This window comes from Pagrus major, chromosome 2 (genome assembly GCF_040436345.1).
Source record: "Pagrus major chromosome 2, Pma_NU_1.0".
Taxonomy (NCBI): Eukaryota; Metazoa; Chordata; class Actinopteri; order Spariformes; family Sparidae; genus Pagrus; species Pagrus major.
The window spans coordinates 4,565,405-4,586,866 of record NC_133216.1 but is presented as its reverse complement, the minus strand read 5'-3'; the positions used below and the strand labels follow the sequence as shown (position 1 = coordinate 4,586,866).

Sequence of the window (21,462 nt, the reverse complement as noted above, 5' to 3'; positions counted from 1 at the left end):
GGAAAGCACTGGATGTGAATAGTGAATGTTTTATAAATGCTTTAAATATTAAAGAGAACATTTGCATAACAAACCCTTGAGTCAGTAGTGTGTTATACTTGAAAGACAACACTAGACTAAAAAGACATTTGTGCACACAAGCATATATGATTATTTACTTTATAGATTAATATGATTATATTTGTCCCAGAAGGTTGAACTTGTGTGTTTGCTTTAGCCAGTGTGACAATATGGTTTTTGCTGTGTGCAACTTCCCCATTTCCAAAAATAAACTCTGTTCCCCCCCACCCCCGCTGCCTTCCTGTCTCAGCTCCATATTCCTAAGTCTCCATTTCATGGTGGGCTCTATCTCCATCCCTCCTGAGTGCTTATCCCTCTCTGTTCTCTGTTAGCTCTCATGCTTTCCTCCACCTGGCCTCCCTGACAGTGCACTAGGGGATTGATAGAGTTGTGCCTCTGTGTCGGATTTGGAATAGAGGCAGCTCACCTCCCTGCTTCCACTGGCCAATTATCCCCTTCCCTACTGGGCTGAAAGGGCCGAGTGTTACAGATAACCTTCCAGTGAGAGAGGGAGAGAATGAGGAGATGAGGGAAGGGGTGCTCTCTCCTTTCCCATTGTCATCACCTGTTTCTTTTGTTATCCATTTCTCATGTCCTCTGTCCTTATCATTCCCCTTCTTCTACTTTTTTTCCTGGTCTGTATTCCTCTTCATCGCATTCTCAGTAATCCTTTCCCTCCTGCTATACAGCAACAACAATGGCCTGAATCTAGACCATTGAACTGAGATCAAGGCTTTTTTCAGTACTTTTATATACCCAGGGAAAGTTAGCTGAGCACATATGAGTGTTGTCCAGATCAGATATTCTTGGCTCTGACCTTAGATTGGACTATGTTTTGGCTGATAGTTAAAACTACCATACTTTTTATTTATACTTTTGTTTTTCATTTTCTAAATAAACCATCTTTACATTGCACAAAGAACACATGTAGGCCAGCATTAATATGTTGAAACCACAGTTCCCTCCCTGTTCACTTGCTGAGAATACTGTTGCTTTTTAGTATTTTTGGATGTCCAGTAGGACATTGTTGACAGCTGGAAGAGTAAACAAAGTATTGGAAATGTAATTTTGAAAATTGGTGTATAGTAATATTATTCATGAAAAGTGCCTCTACTGGCCCCTGATCTTTCAGATAAACTTGGGAAATACTCAACATATGCAGCTCTGCTGCAATACAGCAGTTGTTGAGCATTAGCAAACATGCAAACCCCCCCACTGACTTCCTTGTTATGATTCAGACAGAAAGTAGGTGGTTGGCAGGACATCTGTGAGCTGCTGTGTTGCCTGTTGAGGACAGATGTCCGTGACAACAAACTTTCTCGGCCAAGTGCAGAAACATGAAAGTTTGAATTTAATTGAATTGTTAGCATAACTGTGCTAGCGAAGAATGTGTGTCTTCCCTGATTTGAATGAATAACACATACAGCACCTCCTCTTCAGAGTGGTCATATTGAACTATTTATTTTGCAAACAAAATGACAGTATGAGCTCCAACAAGTGTGTTGTTTTGTTTTGCTCTGATTGTTGAGTTTTTACAGTTGAGATGATGATCGGACCGCCTCAATCAAACCACTTAGCTTAAGGCAGAACACAAAAAACTGTGATTTCAGTTATAAAGATGCGTCTTTCTCTAAAGAAGAGGCTTACATTTTCTCAAGAAAAATCTATATAAGTGTTGCACAAACAATTTGATTAATAAATAAATGAAATGTTTTTATCAAATGTGATTTAAGAAGAGGAATATAGAAAGTTAGGTCTCTTATACATTAAATATGCTGCACACTATTTACTACAACAATAACATGTTAATGCATTCAGTTTTTGACTCTTTACATTGATCCCTGACCCCTGTCTGTCCATCCAGAGACAGAGGACGGTGTACAGACTGACGCTGGTGAAGGCCTGGAACGTGGAGGAGATGCAGGCCTACTCGGAGCTCATTGCTTTGGGCCAGCCGGACTTCGTCGAGGTTAAGGTGGGTTCAGCAGCATGTACTTCATATCTGCTTGTGTTTACTCTTTAAACTTTCAGTCAATATCTTCAGTAATCAGTAATTATCATGATGCACTTATTATCTTTTTTTGTTTTCATGTCCCATTTCTTATTCTTTATTTCTCTATCAATGTCTCTGCTGTCACAATATTTGTATGTACTGAGCTTTAATGTGTAAACCCTTCTAATAAGGTAGCCTGTCAATTGTTTCTCCTCATCAATGAGTTTCCTTAAAATGTAACTCTTGCCAAAATGCAACCTAGGCTTTTTTTGTGAATGTACCCCAGTCAAACCTCCTTGTAAAAGCATAATTATGACGAAAAAGCCACTTTTAAGATTTACCGTAGTTTCGTTTTCGGGTCAAAATCATTTTCAATTGCGTGCTAGGGGCAGCTGTATGGTAGCATCAAAATCACTATTTTTAAAACACTAAGAAGACTCGACACAACATGAAACTTTGCTCGTGGTATCACCAGGTTCTCTACACATGAACACGAGCATTGAGAACATTGTTTGTGTACACAGTTTACTAAAAAGAAGGTTTTTGAACAACTCACGTAAGCAGCCGCTTGTTCCGCTCGTCGCCGTCCTGCCAGTCGAGATGCGTCGATCACTGCACTTCTTCATATATAGCTGCTCAGTCTGTTGGTATATCAACTTTTTTACTCTTTTAAGCACTTTGTAACTCTGTGTTTACAGTGCTGTTCTTTATTATTACATACACTACACCTCTAACGTCCCCCTTTTCAGTTTATGTTGCCTTTGAGCGTGAAATACTGTACTCATAGTGAAATAGTTGGACGAGGAACTTTGTTTTGATAATGTATTCTGCTACCACGCAGTAAAAAAACTGTTCATGAATTTGCTGTCTAGCGCAGTTTATCCTGTGTTCCTTTTAAACAGTGCCTAGACTCTGTAAAATTAGGCCAGCACAATTAATTGTCTCCACCTCAGATAGCAGAGATGAGAGAGAGCCCTGACCTTTGAAATCAAATAAAGTTGAGTCAGTTGTATTCTATTTTAATTTCACTGCAGGGGTGCAAGTTAATTGGTATGAACAAGTGATCTGCTCATTTGTCAGGCCTCATTCCACCTCCCCACACATGCACACATGAATACACATGCCGGGACGCACCTCATCCGTCCCCTTGCGTGTCCCATTACATCCCTCCCTCATCCTGAACGTACTGCTATAAAGGCAAAAGAAGAGAAAAGGCTTCCCACAGGCAAAGTTGGCATTCATGAAGCACCTCCTGCAACATGGAGTCACCCACAAGGGAATACCTCCACACATCCTCTCATTCAGAATCCAGAGCACATCTCATTCGTGTACTACCTGCTAATGCAGTTCCATCACTGACCAGTCTCCACTGGGATCCCACTGCTCACAGCTATTACTTTCTTTAACCTTCGTTTTTCAAGGAGAGGTTTACTTAGCTGAATGGTCTCATTCTGTGCAAGTGTGTAGGTTCTGTGTAAATGCTCACAGAACCTCACCTGGGAACTGCCCAGTACAAACGCACTTATCTGTTGGCCAGCAGCAGAAAGGAGAATTCAAGAGTAAATCTCCTTATTCAAGGACACCTAAACAGTGAATGATGAGGGAGAGCAGTAGAGTCCAAATGTGTGGCCTATAGTATCAGCCAGCATTAGCTTATCTCACATACTGATTAGTGACGAATTAAAGGAAAAAACAACATCAAGATGGAGGAAAATACACCATTTAGTGTTTCAGTAATTGTGGTGGAGAAGGCATCACACATTTTCTGTTGTTCAGTTTGAGATCAGGTGATTGTGAAGGCCAAAGCACATAATCCTTTACATTCTCAAATCATTCCCCTGTGCCATGTTTGGGAGCATATGCATGATTCTCCACTTTTTTTTCTGATCATATTGTGATACAGAAAATGGCAGTAGAGAAATGCCAGATATATTGGAGATAGCTTGGAAACAGAGTTGCCACTGGATAGTTTCTCCATGAGAGAGCTCTGACAAGTTTAATTTTCAATTGTAAAATGTCGCTCTAAGTATTAATAAAAAAAACAAAAGTATTCAAGGCTTTCATTTGAATCAAGCTTTTATTAAATCAGGCTTTTTATTTATAATTCCCTCTGTTTGATGAGTATGTTTGGTCATATTTTAGCCCAAAGCCTTCTTGCTTTATGATCTGCTTTCATTTGCACTGATACATTTTAGTTTCTGCATTGTACAATTAACATGAACCAAACACTTACTGCATCTGTTTTAAAATTAAAGGCTCTCTAGTGTTTTAGTGGACAGAACTCCCTCATTTGTTAAGAAGCCTTTTATTGTGAAATATTTGCAGGAACGTGTGGCGAAAAGTTAATTGACTGTCACTGTTCAATTATGGTACTTAAACCCTGCTTTTATTTGACTGCTGTATTTGTGATAAATGACATGGTACATCCTTTACAGGTATCCTGTAGCTTTAGAAAATGTATTTAAGGCGCAGCTGGGGCAGGTCTGTTCATAGTTTTACAAATGCAGTAAAGATTTAAAAAAAAGAAGAGGAGCACTGTTCATTAAAATGTACTGGATATATATATATATTTAACTAGGAAACATTTTTCTTCTTTCTTAAGCAGCGGACACAACCTGTTTTTCCTCTCCCTCTCTGTATTATTTTCCCTCTGGTGCTGGAGAATGGTGCTGATGATGCAGAAATAAGTGTACACCACACACACACACACACATTTGCACCAGAATTAGTTATGAGCCAACTTTAACTTGGTGAAAATGTGCATACAGGACTGCTGAAATAATAGTGTTGTTGCTTGAGCAGCCTATTGATTTAGGTGTTAACACTTAAGCACAATCTGCAGACAGTCAGTTAGCCATTACTGCATCACTGTAAAAAAAGAGGCAGACCAATGAAAGTAAACACACTCATCTCAAGCGAGTGATGTCCATTTGAGCTCACAGTTCACACTGATAGAAATAAGAAAATCATCAGATCAGGGTTTTCTTTATTTTTTTATTCAGAACAAAATAAAATGAATTTGTTTAGAACAAAGTTTTAACTGTTGTGTATCTGAAATAACCTGACTATTAACACCTTGCATTTTGTTTGGTCGCCTGTTGCGATAACTTACCGGAAGAAGTGACTAAACATAACGTAAATAAAACTTTGAAACATTAGCACATCCATAAACATTTCTCCCCGAGTCAGGTAGATAGATTTTCATCAGCAATGGTGTCTTTTTGTTTTTTTTTAACAATGAGTACAACAACTCCCATGATCCCACTCTACATCTTTTGTTTTGTTTTGACTGAGAGTCCCCTGTAGCGGCAGACACACTGTGCGTTTGATTGTATTAATATCAGGCCTGTTGAGAGCACTATGGAGTAACAACAAATGAATTACAGAGAAAGACTTTGCTGTCATAAAACACACTTGATTTTGCCAGTCTGACATGCTGTCTGATTTACCCTCTACCTATGTCTATGTGTCCAGTGCTGTTAGGATGCAGCCAGGCTCCGTGAGTTATGAGTCTGCATACCATACCAAACCATAGAAATTATAGTGTAGGTTCAGAAATTCAGTATTCAGTTCACTCTCTCCGAAGAGCTTATTTCCTCTTAGTAACTCTCTTAGCATATTAATTACTTTGTCCTTTTATTCTGTAATTTCTGGCCTCATCCCTGTCTCTTATGTCTCTTCACTGTTGTGTCATGACACACCCATGCTCAACTCATCTCTCTTAACTTTCCTCTATTTTTTCCTCTGTCTCTATCGGTTCTCCTCATTGTGTTCAGATCCTCTCTTGTACTCAAACTTGTCATGTGCTGTAAATGTCAAAGCATTTTTGTGCCATCTGCGCAAAAATGAATTCGACCAGCTGTGTGACAATTAAATGTTCCCCGTCTCTATCTCCTCTCTCTCTTTCTTCTACATTAAGCTAATCTCGTCTACTTACATGCTGTGTTTTATCGCTACTTGAGTAATCAACAACTGGCTTTATGATGAGGTTTATAATGTTAATGGGTGAGAAACACACACTGAATCTTAAGTTGCCCCCCTGAGACGTGGCTGGCTTTTCTATTAAAGATTTTTTTGTAGGAGTGTGCATTGATCCACTGCTACATGGCATTTCACCACATCAGAGAGAGCACAACACTAACAAGACAGCAGGGAGCATTGGATTGGACAGGTAATGTGGCTACCCATCAAATGTAGCTTTACACAGGATCTAAGATGTTAATATAATTAAGCTGCACTCACATTTTCCCCTTTGTTCATGCACTGCTTCCTTTCATTGCACAGAGGAGAGAGGAGCAAAGAACAAAATCAAAACAAATCAATTCTTGGCATTTTTCTTATGCTGTGGAGGGAATGAAGATGGATAACAAGAAGCATACACACAAAAAAACACTCTAAACACCTTCATGGTCGATCAGTGGATTCAACAATATAATAATCAACTAATTGCAAGTCATTTATCAGTGCCAAAAATGAATTGGTTCACCAATGCAAATACTTGCTGCTGCCTTGTTTTATATCATTGTGAAGTATAGCTGCAATGACTGGTCAATTAATCCATTAGTCAGTCAAAAGAAAATTAATTGCAAACTTTTTTGATAATCCTGAATAGTTTCAGTCTTTTTTAAAAAAGCAAGAATGTCAAACACTTGCAGTTTCTAGCATCTTAAATATGAGGATTTGCTGCTCTTTTGTATAATTTATGACAGTAAATGAAAAGTCTGTGGGTTTTGGACTGTTGGTTGGACACGTTTTTTTTTTCTTTTTACACTAATCATCAGTTTAATCTATAATGAAAATAATTATTGCTTATTGTGAAGTGACTTAAAGCTGCTGTAAGCGACCAAACACTCCATAGCAGTGATAACTGTCGGAATATAGAGCTGTATAATACTTACAGCAGCTTTTACCTTCTTTCATTATTTATAGGCTAAATTGAGAAATAATTTGGAGATTATTACATTTTAACATTAATTTCGGTGCTACTTACTCACAAACACATGATCAGTTGGTAGAGGTTGTGACGGCGTATTTAATTTTATCACTTTATACCCACCTTTGCCCTGGCATTTGTCCAATACCCTAATCCACAGCTGAGAATGACTAATGTCCCTGTCTTTATATATTAAGTGTTTAATGCTGTCAAAGTCTGACCTTCAGGACTGTGAAAATCTCAGAAGAATCTTCCTCTAACCCAGACAATCAATTATTTACCCAGTCTCACTGGCACAGGTAAAGGGTCGCTGTCAGAGTGAACCCCTTTCTTTCTTATCTCCTTGTTGTCTTTCCTCCCTAAATTATCTCCCCTGTGTCTCTCTTATCTCTTTGCTTTCCACTTCTCCTTCCTCCTGCCTCCGAGTAGTTTACTGTATCTTCCTCCCAACGAACTGATGAACCCCTCTTGCTGCTAAGCTTTGGGCAAGCTATCGACTTCAGCATCATGAGCCCAGTAATTAGTGTGTCCCAGGATGAACTGGTGACAGTATGATGGAGTGAGGTGCACTTTCATATCACCAGCTCTCAAATAAGCCCTCGCTGCTGACTGATGGGAGACGGGGGTGTTACCAACAGGTCTATTTTAAATTTACACTACCCCCTTCAAAAGTTTGGAATTGCCTGCTACAAATTCTTGATTCTGTACACTTAGATGGCTGCGAGGAGTACTCTATATTTAAGATGAAATCACCAGGTGTGTTGTTTATGCAAAGGTTCCTAAAATGTTTAGAGCCCAATCTATAATAATAATCTAGGTTCTCTTTTGTTTGAGGGACTGGAAAACAAACTCATAACCGAAGCACATTTGGGGGGAAAACAACGCTGTGGGGATATTGGCTAAATTGAATTTTTAATCATTTAATTTAACTTCTTTTCTTTTTCTGTTTGGGGCCAATAGTAGTTAAACTTGAAATAATACATTTGGTGTCCTATTTCTGCAGTTTTTGTCTATGTAAAAATAGCCATTATGAAAGAAAGAAGAAAAACATCAGTATAACGGGTGATTCCAAACATTAGAAAGGGTATATATTTTCAGTATAAGAACCATAGGGCCTTAAAGACCAAGAAGAATGATAAACCATGGGCAGACATGTTAATCAATACTCGCAGCTATTAGGGAAGCTGCAGTAATAAAAATGAATCTCAGCTGATAGAAATTAAAGCTTCTGTCGTTGTAGGTATTTGGGTCTGGAACTGCAAACTCACGGATACTTTTATTCTTTAGTCTGCTTCCAGAGACTCTAGGGGAAAAAGAGTTTTGTGAGAGATTTTACTGAAGTTAAGAGAGTAGGGACATAAAAGCTCTGCAATTTCAGTAGAAGTGGGACAAACGGAAAGTAAACTAATTAGTAACTAAAGTAATTAGTAAGATTTTAAAAACAATTTGAAAATCCCCTGGGAGCTAATGCAGGAATGCTTAAATGGAGGATATGTGATCTTTCCTTATTGGTGTAGATAAAAATCCTTCTGCTGTGTTTTAATTTAGCTGAAGAGGAAAGAAAGCTTTACGTCCATGACCAGAAGGCAAGGATTAAAAATAAATATTGGTGATGGCCATGGTCAGAGACGTTTCTATGTACAGGATAAAGGACCCAAACCATGCCAGGATATGGCTTCTTATGTACAGTGGGGTCCAAAAGTCTGAGGCCAGCAGTCAATGTACCTACGTATTGAGTTACTGCTCCGTTTGTTGAATAGAAAAGATCTCCCTCCTGGTAATTTAGCTGAGATCAACAGATGTAAACAAAGTTAAAGAATGTATTATCATTATATTTTTCCCTTCCTTTGTTTGGCTTTATCCTTTAATTTGTCACCGATCTTTATAGCGAAGGAGACATACGAGTGTTGTGTATGCATTTGATCAAGATGAAGTGTGGATCTGTGAAAATGATGTATTGCATGGATGTGTGTGTCCACCGTCGCCAGCAGCAAGATCTTTGTTATTGACCCATTAATTATTAGTCCATCATCTTATATGGTGCAACACATTGTGCCTACGCAATTTACCATCCACTGTCCAACTGTGTGATTTATCATCTCACTGTTGCATCGATACCACTTACCTGCCACTGGTTCCTCACTCGCCCAGGAAGGAAATGGATTACTGAAAGAGAGAGAGGAGGGACTGGGCAAGGGTGTGAATGTACAGAGATAAATGTATTCAAACACACACTGCTGTATGTTGGGCACCGTGAGGGGGGCCTCGAGGATCAGCATTTATGATTTGCATAGAAGGCGAAAGACAGATTATTAGTGAACAGGTGAAGAGCTCTTACTCTTTCCCTCCGTCTCTTGCACACTCGCACATAACTTCCTTGATGATACAGCTCATTCATTCCCTCTGTATATCTCAAAGATCTTTTCCCATCTCCTCCTATTGCTCCCTCCTCCTGCCTGGCCCATTCCTGGTGATTTATACTGAGTCCTGGATAGTTGATCTTTATTCAGCGGGCCTCCAGGCAAGGCTGATAACACCAAGGTCCCTCATCAATTCTGTCCAGCGCCCCTGCCCTGCCTTACCCCCAGCAGCATCCTTACTCTCTCTCCAAATTCAACCTCTAAAGATACGGTTCACTTTCTGTTTGTCTTAGTTCTGTTTGTGCGGTGAATTCACAAGCAGCCGTACAAGACATATGTGGTTGGCCACAGTTCACAAGCAGAGACAGAGATCCCCTGTGACTGCTTAGTGGACAGGCTGGAATAGATGTGAATGGCACTCTTGAAATAACTGGTCCGATGGGAGAAAGAGATCAGTTGTAAGAATATTTCTTGTGTGGTCTGCTACAGAGTTTGAGTTTTCTGTCTCCTCAGACAAATCATTTCTTTCATGGGTATAAATTCTGCTTTTGAGATTTAGGGAATTGGCCTCAGCCAACAGATTGTTGCACTTTTGATGTCTGGCTCGGTGAAATGGTGAAACATCTGGTTTTTCATCTTCATGAAACATGTAATTTTTTTCAGTGGTTAGAATTTTTGACTTCCTAGAGTTCAGATGTATACTGTATATATTATTAGCAAAAGTCAGAGTATTGCTCGGTGAGAGGTCAGAAGCTCACAGCAACTCATCGCCTCTCACTAAACAAAGTGAAACAGTTTTAACCAACTGAGATTTTCATAATTTAGCACCACTTCACTCTGCGCATTAAATGTTTAAAAATGTATCCCGCTGAAATCTGATCAGTGAGTCTTCTCAGCAGGTCTCACCAACTTTCACAGATCTGTCCAATTATTTTCTCTGTGCAGTAGACGCACAACAACCAGAATATAAATGCAAAGTTATTAAAATAATTGTGGATACTGGAGCTGATATACTCGGGTAAGATCTTTTCAATGGTTTGATTGGTTTTATCTGAAGATTCTTTTTAAACAAGATCTTCAACGATTCGTCAATTTACAAGAAAAAATGTGAAACATTTGCTGGTTCATACTTCTTAAATGTAAAGATTTGCTTCCTTTCGTTGTGATTGATGACAGTAAATGGAGACTCTGGCGTTTGGACTGTAGGTTCGACAAACAAGCCGTTTGAGACGTCACCTAGGGCTCTGGGAGATTGTGATGAGCATTTTTATCTATTTTAGTCAATCTGTTCTAATTATCAATTAATCTGCCGATTACTTTCCACAGTTTGAGAATGACGTTTTTGAGAGTGGCTAGTTACCACAGGAATATGACTCAGTATGTGAGCTGTACAGCTGTACAGCAGGGGTCGATAATGAAAGGCTGCCTCGAACAGTGGGCCTATGCAGCTATCTTTATATTTACAGTACAGAGCTTCCTGTTTGCTGCTGTTTTTGGAGATCCAACCGTTGCCAGAACGACAGAAGGGAGAATGCCTAGATGCCTGATTTAACTTGAAACATGCTCACAAACATTATTTTCCTCGAACATGCAGACATACACATAAACACACACAGACAGTTACCCTTGGTTTTCCTCCATGAGATACCTGGGTGGGGATCAGACGTTGTTCCTGGCCAACAGATCAGAGGATTATGGGAGCACAGCTGCTCTCTTGGCTCTTTTGCAGCACATTTATACACAGGTGGTGTGTGTGTTTGTGTGTGCACAGACATTTGTGTGTCTAAAGACTGAAACCCGGTAAGAAAATGTGAAGTGAGTAAAACAACTATGATTTCAATTCAGCATGTTTGCACCAGTGGGATGTGGTAACATAGTGTCACTAAGAATCTCAAACAAACCATTACAACTTGTGTATAACTGGCTGCCTGCTCTGTAAGCACACACCATAATATGTAGGTATCTTAAGAAAGCCTATATAATTCACTTAAGCTGTACATATTTCAAAAAGCTGAAAGCTTTACACACAAAGTCGCACACAGACACCATTTCTGGTAAAATGTTTCAGAGATGATCGTGCTGCTGTGTTTGTTGGGGTACATGTCATTCCTCTCACTGTTACCTAAACATAACCATCTCTCTAATCACTGAACTGGTTCAGAATAAAATGGTGAAAGGGCTACTGCTGTTATGGATACGTTAGAACCACTTTATTTTTGTTTTATTTTTCACTTTTATAAAAAAAAAGTGTGTCCTCAGCTCACATTTGACTAATTATTCCCTTAAATACTCTTAATTACTCCCCTGATCGCCTCTCCCTTTGTGCTTCTCTGCTCGCTTTCTCTCTTCTTCCAGTTTGAGGAGACTCTGCAGAAGCAACAACATTGAATCAGCCTCTCGGACTCTAAATCAGTTGTATCTGCTTCCTCTACAATATGTCAACGTGCAATTCAAGAGCTCTACAAATGAGAGCAATATATTAAAAAGAAAACGTCAGTCTGGGTTTAATTGACTTGGTCCATGGTGGCAGCTTGCCGCTGAACTGAAACATAGAATGTGTCACAAAACAGCATTATAATGAACTACTGTAGTGCTATAGAGATACCTCGGCCTACACATTTTGTTCTCCAGATGTAAGAAAACATGTTTCTTTGGTACAGATCCCAACAAATTCCACACCACTGTGATTTTCATAGATCTTTCAGTGAAAATGAAAATTGTGATGCAAAAATGATCATTCCCACTAATCATCAATCATATTGCAATCTTTATACTTGTAAAAGTAATTGCAGATTCATTGTTTTTCTTTTTCTTCTCGTACAGTATATTGTGCATCCCTACCTTTGAGTTATGATTAATCTGATTGCTGATGCAGGTCCTGTGTTGAGGGTACTGGTTGGCAGCTTGCTGCAGATTCCCTCAGTTCTTACTAAATTGGCATCAAAGATGCCCTCCCTTCACTGCTCCCTCACACCTCTCTGCTCTCAGCCCAACTTGTCAATAGTTTGTCTCTGCCACTGGGAGCTGTTGTTGTCTCTCAGCGCCTCTCCCTCCTCATCACTTGTAACCACAGCTCAACTTCACCAGTATTGATCAGAAAACACTCAGCATCCAGCCTGCTGTTTTGATTGATTTTTTTGTAGCCAAGGCCAGATGGTTTTACACCTCCTACCTCATTTCTCTCACCTGCTGAACAGGAAATTATATGTGAGCTCACAAGTTTTAGTAGCTGTTACCATGTATGAAGCCTTTTTGTCAGTCATAAACTCCAGCCTACCAAAATGTGTATTCTTGTAAAGTACAGGTAGTTTTTTGTCTTTACTTTAATTATTTTGGTGACATGAAAGCTTTTGTTGACCTGATCTGATTTTTTGATCATCATAGTCTTGCATTTTTATCTGCCGATCTGTCAACCTTTTGTTCCCGCCCTGTTGCTGTACAAGATGCTACGTTTTATAGCTTGTGTCTAGCTTTCCATAATTATTTATGGCAGTCCAACTAACATCCATGCTTAACTATTTCTGTGGAAACTTTTTAGTGACCACCAAAGAGGATACAGTCACTGGTTCTAAACGTTGTTTCAACTTCATGGTGCCAAGTAGCTATGAGGCCAGATGGCAAGTCACTTTTTTGATTTGCTAGTTTGTTTGTAATATGTTGGTATGAACCTGTAAATAGCCATACTTGTGTTTTGCCTCTGCATAGTGCTTAGTTTTTCCTAAGTACTGTTGGTACTCAGCCACTGATCAGGCAGGCAGACGCATCCAAGAAGCTTGAATAAATTTTCTGATGCTCTGGCACCTTGAAACAATCTAGAGTTAGTGCTGCCAGGTGCTACAACTGTGTGTGTGTGTGTGTGTGTGTGTGTGTGTGTGTGTGTGTGTGTGTGTGTGTGTGTGTGTGTGTGTGTGTGTGTGTGTGTGTGTGTGTGTGTGTGTGTGTGTGTGTGTGTGTGTGTGTGTGTGTGTGTGTGTGTGTGTGTGTGTGTGTGTGTGTGTGAGAATTATAAACACCTCAATTTAATACACTAGTGACACAATGCATCATAGACATTTGCTAGCTAGAGGCTCGCTAACTGGAATGTCATTGACAGTTAGGTGTCATTTTCATGAAGCTGCTGAAAGTAGGTATTACAGGACGAGAATTTTCTCTCAGTGGGCAGATTTTTTATGATAGTCTGGGATTCAGATCGCCAACCTATTAGTTAGTCTCACTTCTAGGCTCTGCTTCCCCTTATAGTCATCTGAAATATACAAAGTATAGTCCAACTAAAACTAAAAACAACAATGATTTCATTATTTGTCAGATATCTGGATTTCAGGGTTAGGGTTAACTGGTTCGTGCTCTTTCCAACAGTTTATTCCTTAAAATCAGAGCCCATGATCAGATGGTATCCAGTGATCCTGTGTGATACCGGTTTAGCATTGAAAACTGAGCCCTTTATCTGATATCTATTTATGGACAAAACAACCTGCTCAAATATATAATATGAGAGTTTTTTCTTGTATTTGCTCTTTTTCATGTGTTAATAAATTGTAAAGCCTGCCTCTTTTCTGTGCTTTGCTTCTGATCATGTGCTTATGTGTTTGCAGGGAGTGACGTACTGTGGGGAAAGCTCTGCCAGCAGTCTCACCATGGCTAACGTGCCTTGGCACCAGGAAGTGGTCGCCTTCGTCCAGCAGTTGGCTGACATGTTGCCTCAGTATGAGATTGCCTGCGAGCACGAGCACTCCAACTGTTTGCTCATCGCACACACCAAGGTAAGAACTCCGCGTCAGAGGGTCAGACACAACATAGCATACCATATCCAAAGATATATAAGATAAAGAGCTGATATATAGTTATTTATTTTATATATATTTACCCTCTTCTTGTCAAGGTGAAGCAGAAACTGCACAGCTCTAACACTCTAATTAGGTGACACATGCATGTTCATTAGGTGTTGCTTTATGTTTATACGTTGCAACTTACTGGCTGCTGCTGTTTTTGCATATAAGCATTTCTAAGTAATCATCATAATCAGTGGACCCAGACAGTGGATTCTGCATTAAGCATCCCTTCACACATAATGATGAATAATGTGCACCTGGTGATCCTCTGTGAATCTGTAGTGATTGTAGAGGAGTTCTGTTCAGACACAAACATAAACATCCTTAATCTCCATTTTCTTTCAAAGTAGCTTTCCAGACAGCTGAACAACTTTCTGCAGTTTCCTAGTTTTTAAATCATTGTTTTGATTTAGTCTTGTTTTATTATTTATCTTATTTTGTCGCCTGTCTGCCTTCCTATCGAAATATGTAACCATCAGAGAGTTTTATTCTGGCTCACCCGCCCCAGAACGTATCAGGCAGCGGTGGGTTCTGCCAAGGCAACTGTCCATCAATAATTAATGAATGATTAATTGCCTTCTTGGCTCTCCCTGACAGAGTAGAAATTCGAGCCAGCCAGCTAGTCACCCACACCTCCTTAACACACACACACACACAAAACACACATAAACATAAACGTTGTGCTCGATGTGTGATCGCAGTTTATTTAAGCATCCAAACTCCTAATCCTCGTTTGTTTTTATTTACTGGAGCTCTGTTTTCATGGGACTGCTTACAGATTTGTTTACCTCTGTGCTGTCTGTAGGCTCTTTCTGGGCCATTAATGCCTAGAGGGATAACAGGAGAGAGAGACGGAGAGAGAAGGCTCAGGATGTTTGTACTTTATTCTGCAGGTTTTCTGCCACAGTGAATTGCATGTTTTAAGTTACTTTGAGAAAAAATAATCAGTGGTTTTACAGTCACAAGAAAAAATAGTACAGTAGTGTCTTACTTCAGTAATTCAAGATCAAGAGGTGGTTTAAACAGGATGTTGGCAGCGCAAACGTTATGGAGTTGCTGGTGTCATATTATGGCTGGGGTGGAGGGAAGTTTTTCATGAAATCTGGATCAACATTTCATTTTACTGCTATAAAATACTATATAATTACTAAAACTGGAACTATATTTGACAACAAAAAATACATTTATCATCCCACCAGCAAGGATACAAATCAATATTTCACTGAACCGATTTCCACTTTCCTCTCTTCATCCCCCTCTCTTTCCTCTTTCATCTCTATTTTCATCTCACCAACACAAATATAACGGAGGCCATTTGTGCACCTGCTTCAGACACCGTAATTCATTTGCACCTCCTCGTCTACAACTGTCAGTATTTCTTAATATACACACTCACGCACACATTCTCTGCGTGTCTTCCTGCTTTCAGTCACGCAGATTGCAGTATTAGTGCTTGATGCTCTGAAGCGGGATCTATCTGCCTGTTAACTAATAGCCCCAGCTGAGCCACCGTGAGAAGAATGAACAGCGTTTTGCACTCACGGCATCTTTTGAGGCTTTTTAAGCATCACAAAGGCTTTCACAAGAAAAACCAGAGCAAAGGAGCTTCATTTTCATGCACACACGCAATGTACCTCCAATTATTATTTTTCCCCACTGTGTGCATTTGTTTCTCTATATCCATTTATGAATGCACATGCACATACAAGATAATGTATTAAGGTTTTTTATTGTAAAATGAGACTGGAGCAAAAATTAAGATGAATAAGGAATAAGTTATAATGTGGGAGAGATGCAAGAGCAGGACAAAAATGCAACATAAACATAAAAACACTTTCTGCAGAATGAAAACAGTGGATAATGTTTAGGGTTTGTTCATGTGGACTATTGTGGCTTCCACTACTTTCTTTTTTTAATTTAACAGCATGTGTAGAATAAGTTACTTGTCATTTTTTTCGTTTTCTCGTCAATAATCCAGCAGTTTGGGAACTGAACGCATTTTGAGGTTCCTCCTGTGGACGGAGAGTGATGTTTTTTCTGTTAGGTGTCTTCTGCGTCCTGAATGTCTTTTTGCAGCACGGTCTCAGCAGAAAGAGAATATGAACTCCTCCAAGTTTGAATGTTCACTTATGTAACAGCAGAGTTTAAAACGTAGCGCAGGAAAGCACATCAGTCTCATTTTATGTGTGTGTGCTGACTGCACAGTCCTCAGATCTTCTACTTCCAGTTAGATGAGATCACTGTTTGATGTAGTCCTTTAAAAGACATCAGAGGTGTGTGTGTGTGTGTGTGTGTGTGTGTGTGTGTGTGTGTGTGTGTGTGTGTGTGTGTGTGTGTGTGTGTGTGTGTGTGTGTGTGTGTGTCACTTTTACTGATAGATCCTCCGTGCACTGACACATCATCATCATTAGTTCCTTTTCAACCCCTGGGATCTTCCCATTGATAGGCATTTCTCTCTTGTTACGAAACTCAGACTCTCTCACACCTCATTCTACTTTCTCTACCAGCCGTTTTCTCTCTTTCATCTCCCCCTCTTTCGTCTCTCCTTCCCCTCCACCATCTCTTTTTCCTCTTATCCTCCAACCTCCTTCATCCATCTCAGTTCCATTTCCCTCGGAGGACGATGTAATGAAAACAGCAAACCTCCCAGAGATAATCTTCCTGAAAGACCTGTTGACTCACAAATCAGTGCTATCAGTAGACCTGTTGTGTTTAATGTCCAAGGAGTCATCCCCTTTAGGGTTAGGGTTAGGGTTAGGAGTTAGGAATTGTTGCTTTTCTTTGTCATTTGTGATAATAAATAAAGAGTCTCTTGGGTTTTGGGCTGTTGGTTGGAAAAAAGTAGCAATTTGAAGTGATCACTTTGGGTTCTGGGAAATCATAATGACCTTTTTTCTTTTGCATTTTCTTACATTTTTATAGGATAAACAATTAATCGAGAAAGAAAATAATGTTAAGTTAGGACACATTGTCAATGTCAGAAATTCCCATTGTCCCCTGACTCGTAATTACAACTAGATGGCACAAGGTTTTTCACACTTGACTGCTCATCTGTGCAGCATGGCAGGAAGGCAGCATTTTTACCTTGGTGGATGTTTGCTTTACAATATGCATAACAAAATCTGTGTCCCTGCCTATAGATAAGAAAAAGACATTGGCTTCATTTTAGTTGGAGTTTGAAGTCTGAAATTATTAGGTTGGATGCAAACAAATGTCACTTTATATGCAAACAACAACAGCTCTCTGAGTGCAGAAGAAATGTAATTTACAGGGTTGATCTCCGTACTGGGATAGAAAAGGATACAATTTAATTTCTTGAAGACAGAGATGGGATGTGATTGTCCTCCATTAATTGTCTGTGATTGTGTGTTTGTGATATAGCTCATTGGCATGAGCTCATACATGAAGACACCTCCTGTGGTGCTCAGTGAAGAAGCTGTCCTCAGCATCCTCACTGATCCTCAGCAAATACGCTGTCAGTAAAAACAACAGGCCATCTTGTTCTCGTCCCAGACAGCAGAGCTTTCCTTTGTTGCTTAGAGACATAAATTGTTTGCCGAGATGCCGGCTGAACAAATATCGTCCTTTCTCATTACCAGAAACATTAACTCCCTATAGGCGCTGTTTTCATTTTTTCCCTCCTTTCTCAGGCCTCATTAGCAATGCGGCGGGCAGCTTTTCTCTAATGGCTGAGGCAGGCGCAAGGCATCTGAAGGCTACAGCTCAAACGCTTAATGCCATTGCTTCCTCAGCGGGCCATCATCTCCAGCACTAAAGTCTTCAACTTTGCAAATAAATGTTGGCTCTTCATGAGTACATTTTGTGTCGTTTTGGGTTGCTGTTTTTGTTCAGTCAGTGATGTAATGGCACTCTTTTTCCCTCCCGTTGTGTGAATTGCAGTTTAGTTTAAGTCTGAGACTTTTAAAGAAGCCAGTGCACACATGGGGGTCTGGTCAAAGCAGCCAGGAACCTGAAAGAGCTTTTAAATTCTAAATGCTGAGCACTAAAGCACAACAGTCGTCCCCAATGACAACTTACCACCATTTTGCATTCAGTTACAGCTTATCAAAAAACTCCAAACAATACCCACGGGTGACCTCAAGTCAACAAGGAGCATTTCAAACATCAAACTTTGCTACTTGCTGCCATAAAAGCCATTAAACTTCAGAGGACAGGTGGTGTTCTATGTAATACTTCCTATTTTGCTTGTTCTGTTTCTTCTTATTCTTTCCCACCTTTACTGACACCAAAGGATACATGGTATTGTGTCAACTGGAGTGCTCTGGTGCCTGCTGGGACAGTAGAGGTCACACTCTGGTCTGGGAAAACAAACAGGATTAGAGAAGCAGAATGATGTGAGAGGGTTTTTCCTCACCGTCAAACACTTAAGCTCCTCTCTCTCTCTGGTAGTTAGTGTGCCTCTCACAAATAAACACACACACACACACTTTTGTGGTCCCCACTCTCCTTCTGTTCATTTATTTCCCTCTTTTTTCTCTTTAGTAAGATGGATGGCGATTTGGGTGGAGAAGTAAGAAGCAGTGATTGATTACAGAAAAGATGTGAGGAGAAGGGAGGAGGTGGACTTGGTGAATCCACCAACTATTTAAAGAAAGGCTGAAATAACAGCAAGTGGCAGATGTGAGCAAGAAGCTCCAAACTCACTGTCGGGCTGTTCCATCACATCTGTGCAGTCTTTAGGCACCACGGTCAATACGGGAACACATATTAGCCATTAATTAGTTGCTTATTAGCTTGCTAATTAGTTTAATGATTTTTTTTTAAAAAAGATTCTTCTTTATTTCATGTTAAATTAATTAATTCCAGGTCTCATTGTAAATGTTTTGAAAGTCTTATTAAATGTCTTTCAGAAGCCTGCAGGTCTCCACATATAGATCATTTTACACTGCTTGGATTACCACTTCTCGCTCATCTACCACTTTGTTTCTCTCTGCCTTCTTTCAGTTCAAGGTGGATGGCGAGTGGTGGACATGGATCGACTATGAGCGTTTCCAGGAGCTGGTCCAGATTCACGAGGAGAGTGGGGCACAGCAGAGCTTCTCAGCCTTGGATTACATTGCCAAGACTCCCAGCTGGGCTCTGTTTGGAGCCAATGAGCAGGGTTTTGACCCCGCCGACACACGCTTCCAACGACGCAACAAAACCAAAGACATCTCAGGATGCTGAGAGAGAGAGAGAGATAGTAATAATGAAGTAGTTGAGTTTCAATGTTTCCTTTTGCTGGACAGCTTTTTTACTGTCCACAGCTGCACTAATTCTAATGTGAAACTCCTTCTCCCTCTTTTCATTTCCTGTCAATTTAAAGACCTACGTTTTATTCTCAGATCAGATGAAACCTGCCAGAATCAGTTACTTTACCCTAATTTTCTAGACATTCCCCTTCATTTACTTTCAGTGCTTGTTTTGCTTCGTATATGTACATAGATCTTTGTTAATTCTCTTTATTTTTGAAGGGGTCATTATTATAACGTCATTGGGTTTGATCTATAGAACCGTCTGGCAGCACTTTATACTCTTAAAGTTGAACCTGGCTGTGGCTTCATCACCAGCCTCATTTCTTATAATCCAGTTCCTAGTTTGGCAGCTGTACAGTTCAGGACATGATCAGAATGTAAGGAGCAGATCATCTCCTCGTGTCGTCTGTGGGAGCGGCACATCTTTCCCAGACACCTTTGCTCTTCCTCCCACTCATTAGGACAGTGGTTGTATTAACTTGGCGGTGAGAGACTCGAGCAGTGAGAGAAAAGCATTAAAGCTGTGTCTCCACTGGGAGAGTCAAGCTTCTTATTGCTCTTTGTGCTTTTTTTTTTTTTTTTTAGTCCAAACGTTGCACTATAGCACATTCCCAGCATTGTCAGCTTTGCTTGGTTTCAGAGCTCTGAGCCTGGAGGAAGACAATATAGCAGGTCTTGAACAGGTGTTTCTACCCTTCTGACAGTTTGGCTGTATGTTAGTAAAAGGAAGGTAACATTTTAACAAACAAACATCACAACATACAGTATTTGACTTATTTTAGTATCTTGATATAAAAAATCAGAACTTTTGGGGTATGATGGTTACTGCTTTTGCAGTATTTGAGCAAACTAGGGATGGATGATACAGTCTCATATTTGTACAGTACAGATGTACTGTACACGTTAGCCAGATCAAGATCTGATTACAGGAGGCGGCGCTGCTCTGACCACTTTTGTCCACAGGGGCTGCTAGAATCAACAAAAAAATAAAGTTTCTTGTAGTCGCTTTAAATAGACAGACCACTGGACACAAATATAAATAACTACTGTACTAATGTACGACACATTTAAAATATTCATCCATCACCCAAAAGTATACTGTTTAATTTACATTCAGCCACCATCCAGGATAAGGCAGCAGTATGAAAGAAGCCATGTGGGTGGTGATGTAGCTTCACATTGGTCTAACTCATGGACGCCTTCTTGCGTCCATCTTGCCAGATTTAAGCCGTTACTGATATTTTAGTAAATCCAGATGTCGATTTGAATTTGTTTTTTATTTGAATGTAAACCCAGATGTAAACGTTTAAGTCCTTTTTGTATTTGTTTTGTATCTTCTTCAATGTTGTAGCGACTCCATGTTGGGAGAAACAGCAGGTGTGCGATTAATCACTGTAGTAAATGTATTTGAAATACTGTGCTTTGTGTTTTGTGAATGTCACATGCAACATACACACTCATGCATGTAAGTGCATTAATGCACATGTGTCATACTCTATTTCTGGCAGACACCTCTTTTTTCTGGCAACGTGGTAAGTTGACATTTTAAGACTACTATTATTTTGGCAAAAGCTTTCTGGGCTGCACTTAAAGGCCAACAGAAGAGCCCTCTGCCAAGGATGAAGGCAGAGGTGAAGTTCAAGATTGATAAGACAAAACAGAAGCTCTGGTTTTTCCTTTTTCAAGTACACTCATATAATACTGCTGTAGTTTAGACATGTAAAACTGCAGTAAGTTAATAGTATTAGTGGTGGAGGCTAATTCTTTTTTTTTTGTCAATCACAATTATTATATATAATTAAGTAATTATTGTAATTGGTTCATGGGACGTACCACTGTCAAATTCAAAAACCAAATTCTGTCAAGCCCACAAGATCCTGTTTTTTTTTTTTTCAAAACGGCAAAATATGCATCATGTTTCCAGGGATGGGCTGATGACATTAAATATGTGCTATTGGCTTAATTTGTATCTATATTTGTATTGTAAAACCAACCTTATGTTCAGCTCTTATATAGGTTGTCATGGTGAAGA

General features: G+C 39.7%; 1 protein-coding gene across 1 annotated transcript in view; it reads left to right on the top strand.

The window, feature by feature from the left end:
* Positions 1-20,846, top strand: part of tyw1 (tRNA-yW synthesizing protein 1 homolog (S. cerevisiae)) — a 51,363-nt gene extending 30,517 nt beyond the window's left edge. The window contains exons 14-16 of the mRNA XM_073491633.1: positions 1,925-2,035; positions 13,939-14,106; positions 19,141-20,846. Coding sequence (XP_073347734.1) covers positions 1,925-2,035; positions 13,939-14,106; positions 19,141-19,362 — 501 coding nt within the window. The 3' untranslated portion in view covers positions 19,363-20,846. The remainder of the gene's footprint in view (positions 1-1,924; positions 2,036-13,938; positions 14,107-19,140) is intronic.
* The last annotated feature ends 616 nt before the right edge of the window (positions 20,847-21,462 follow it).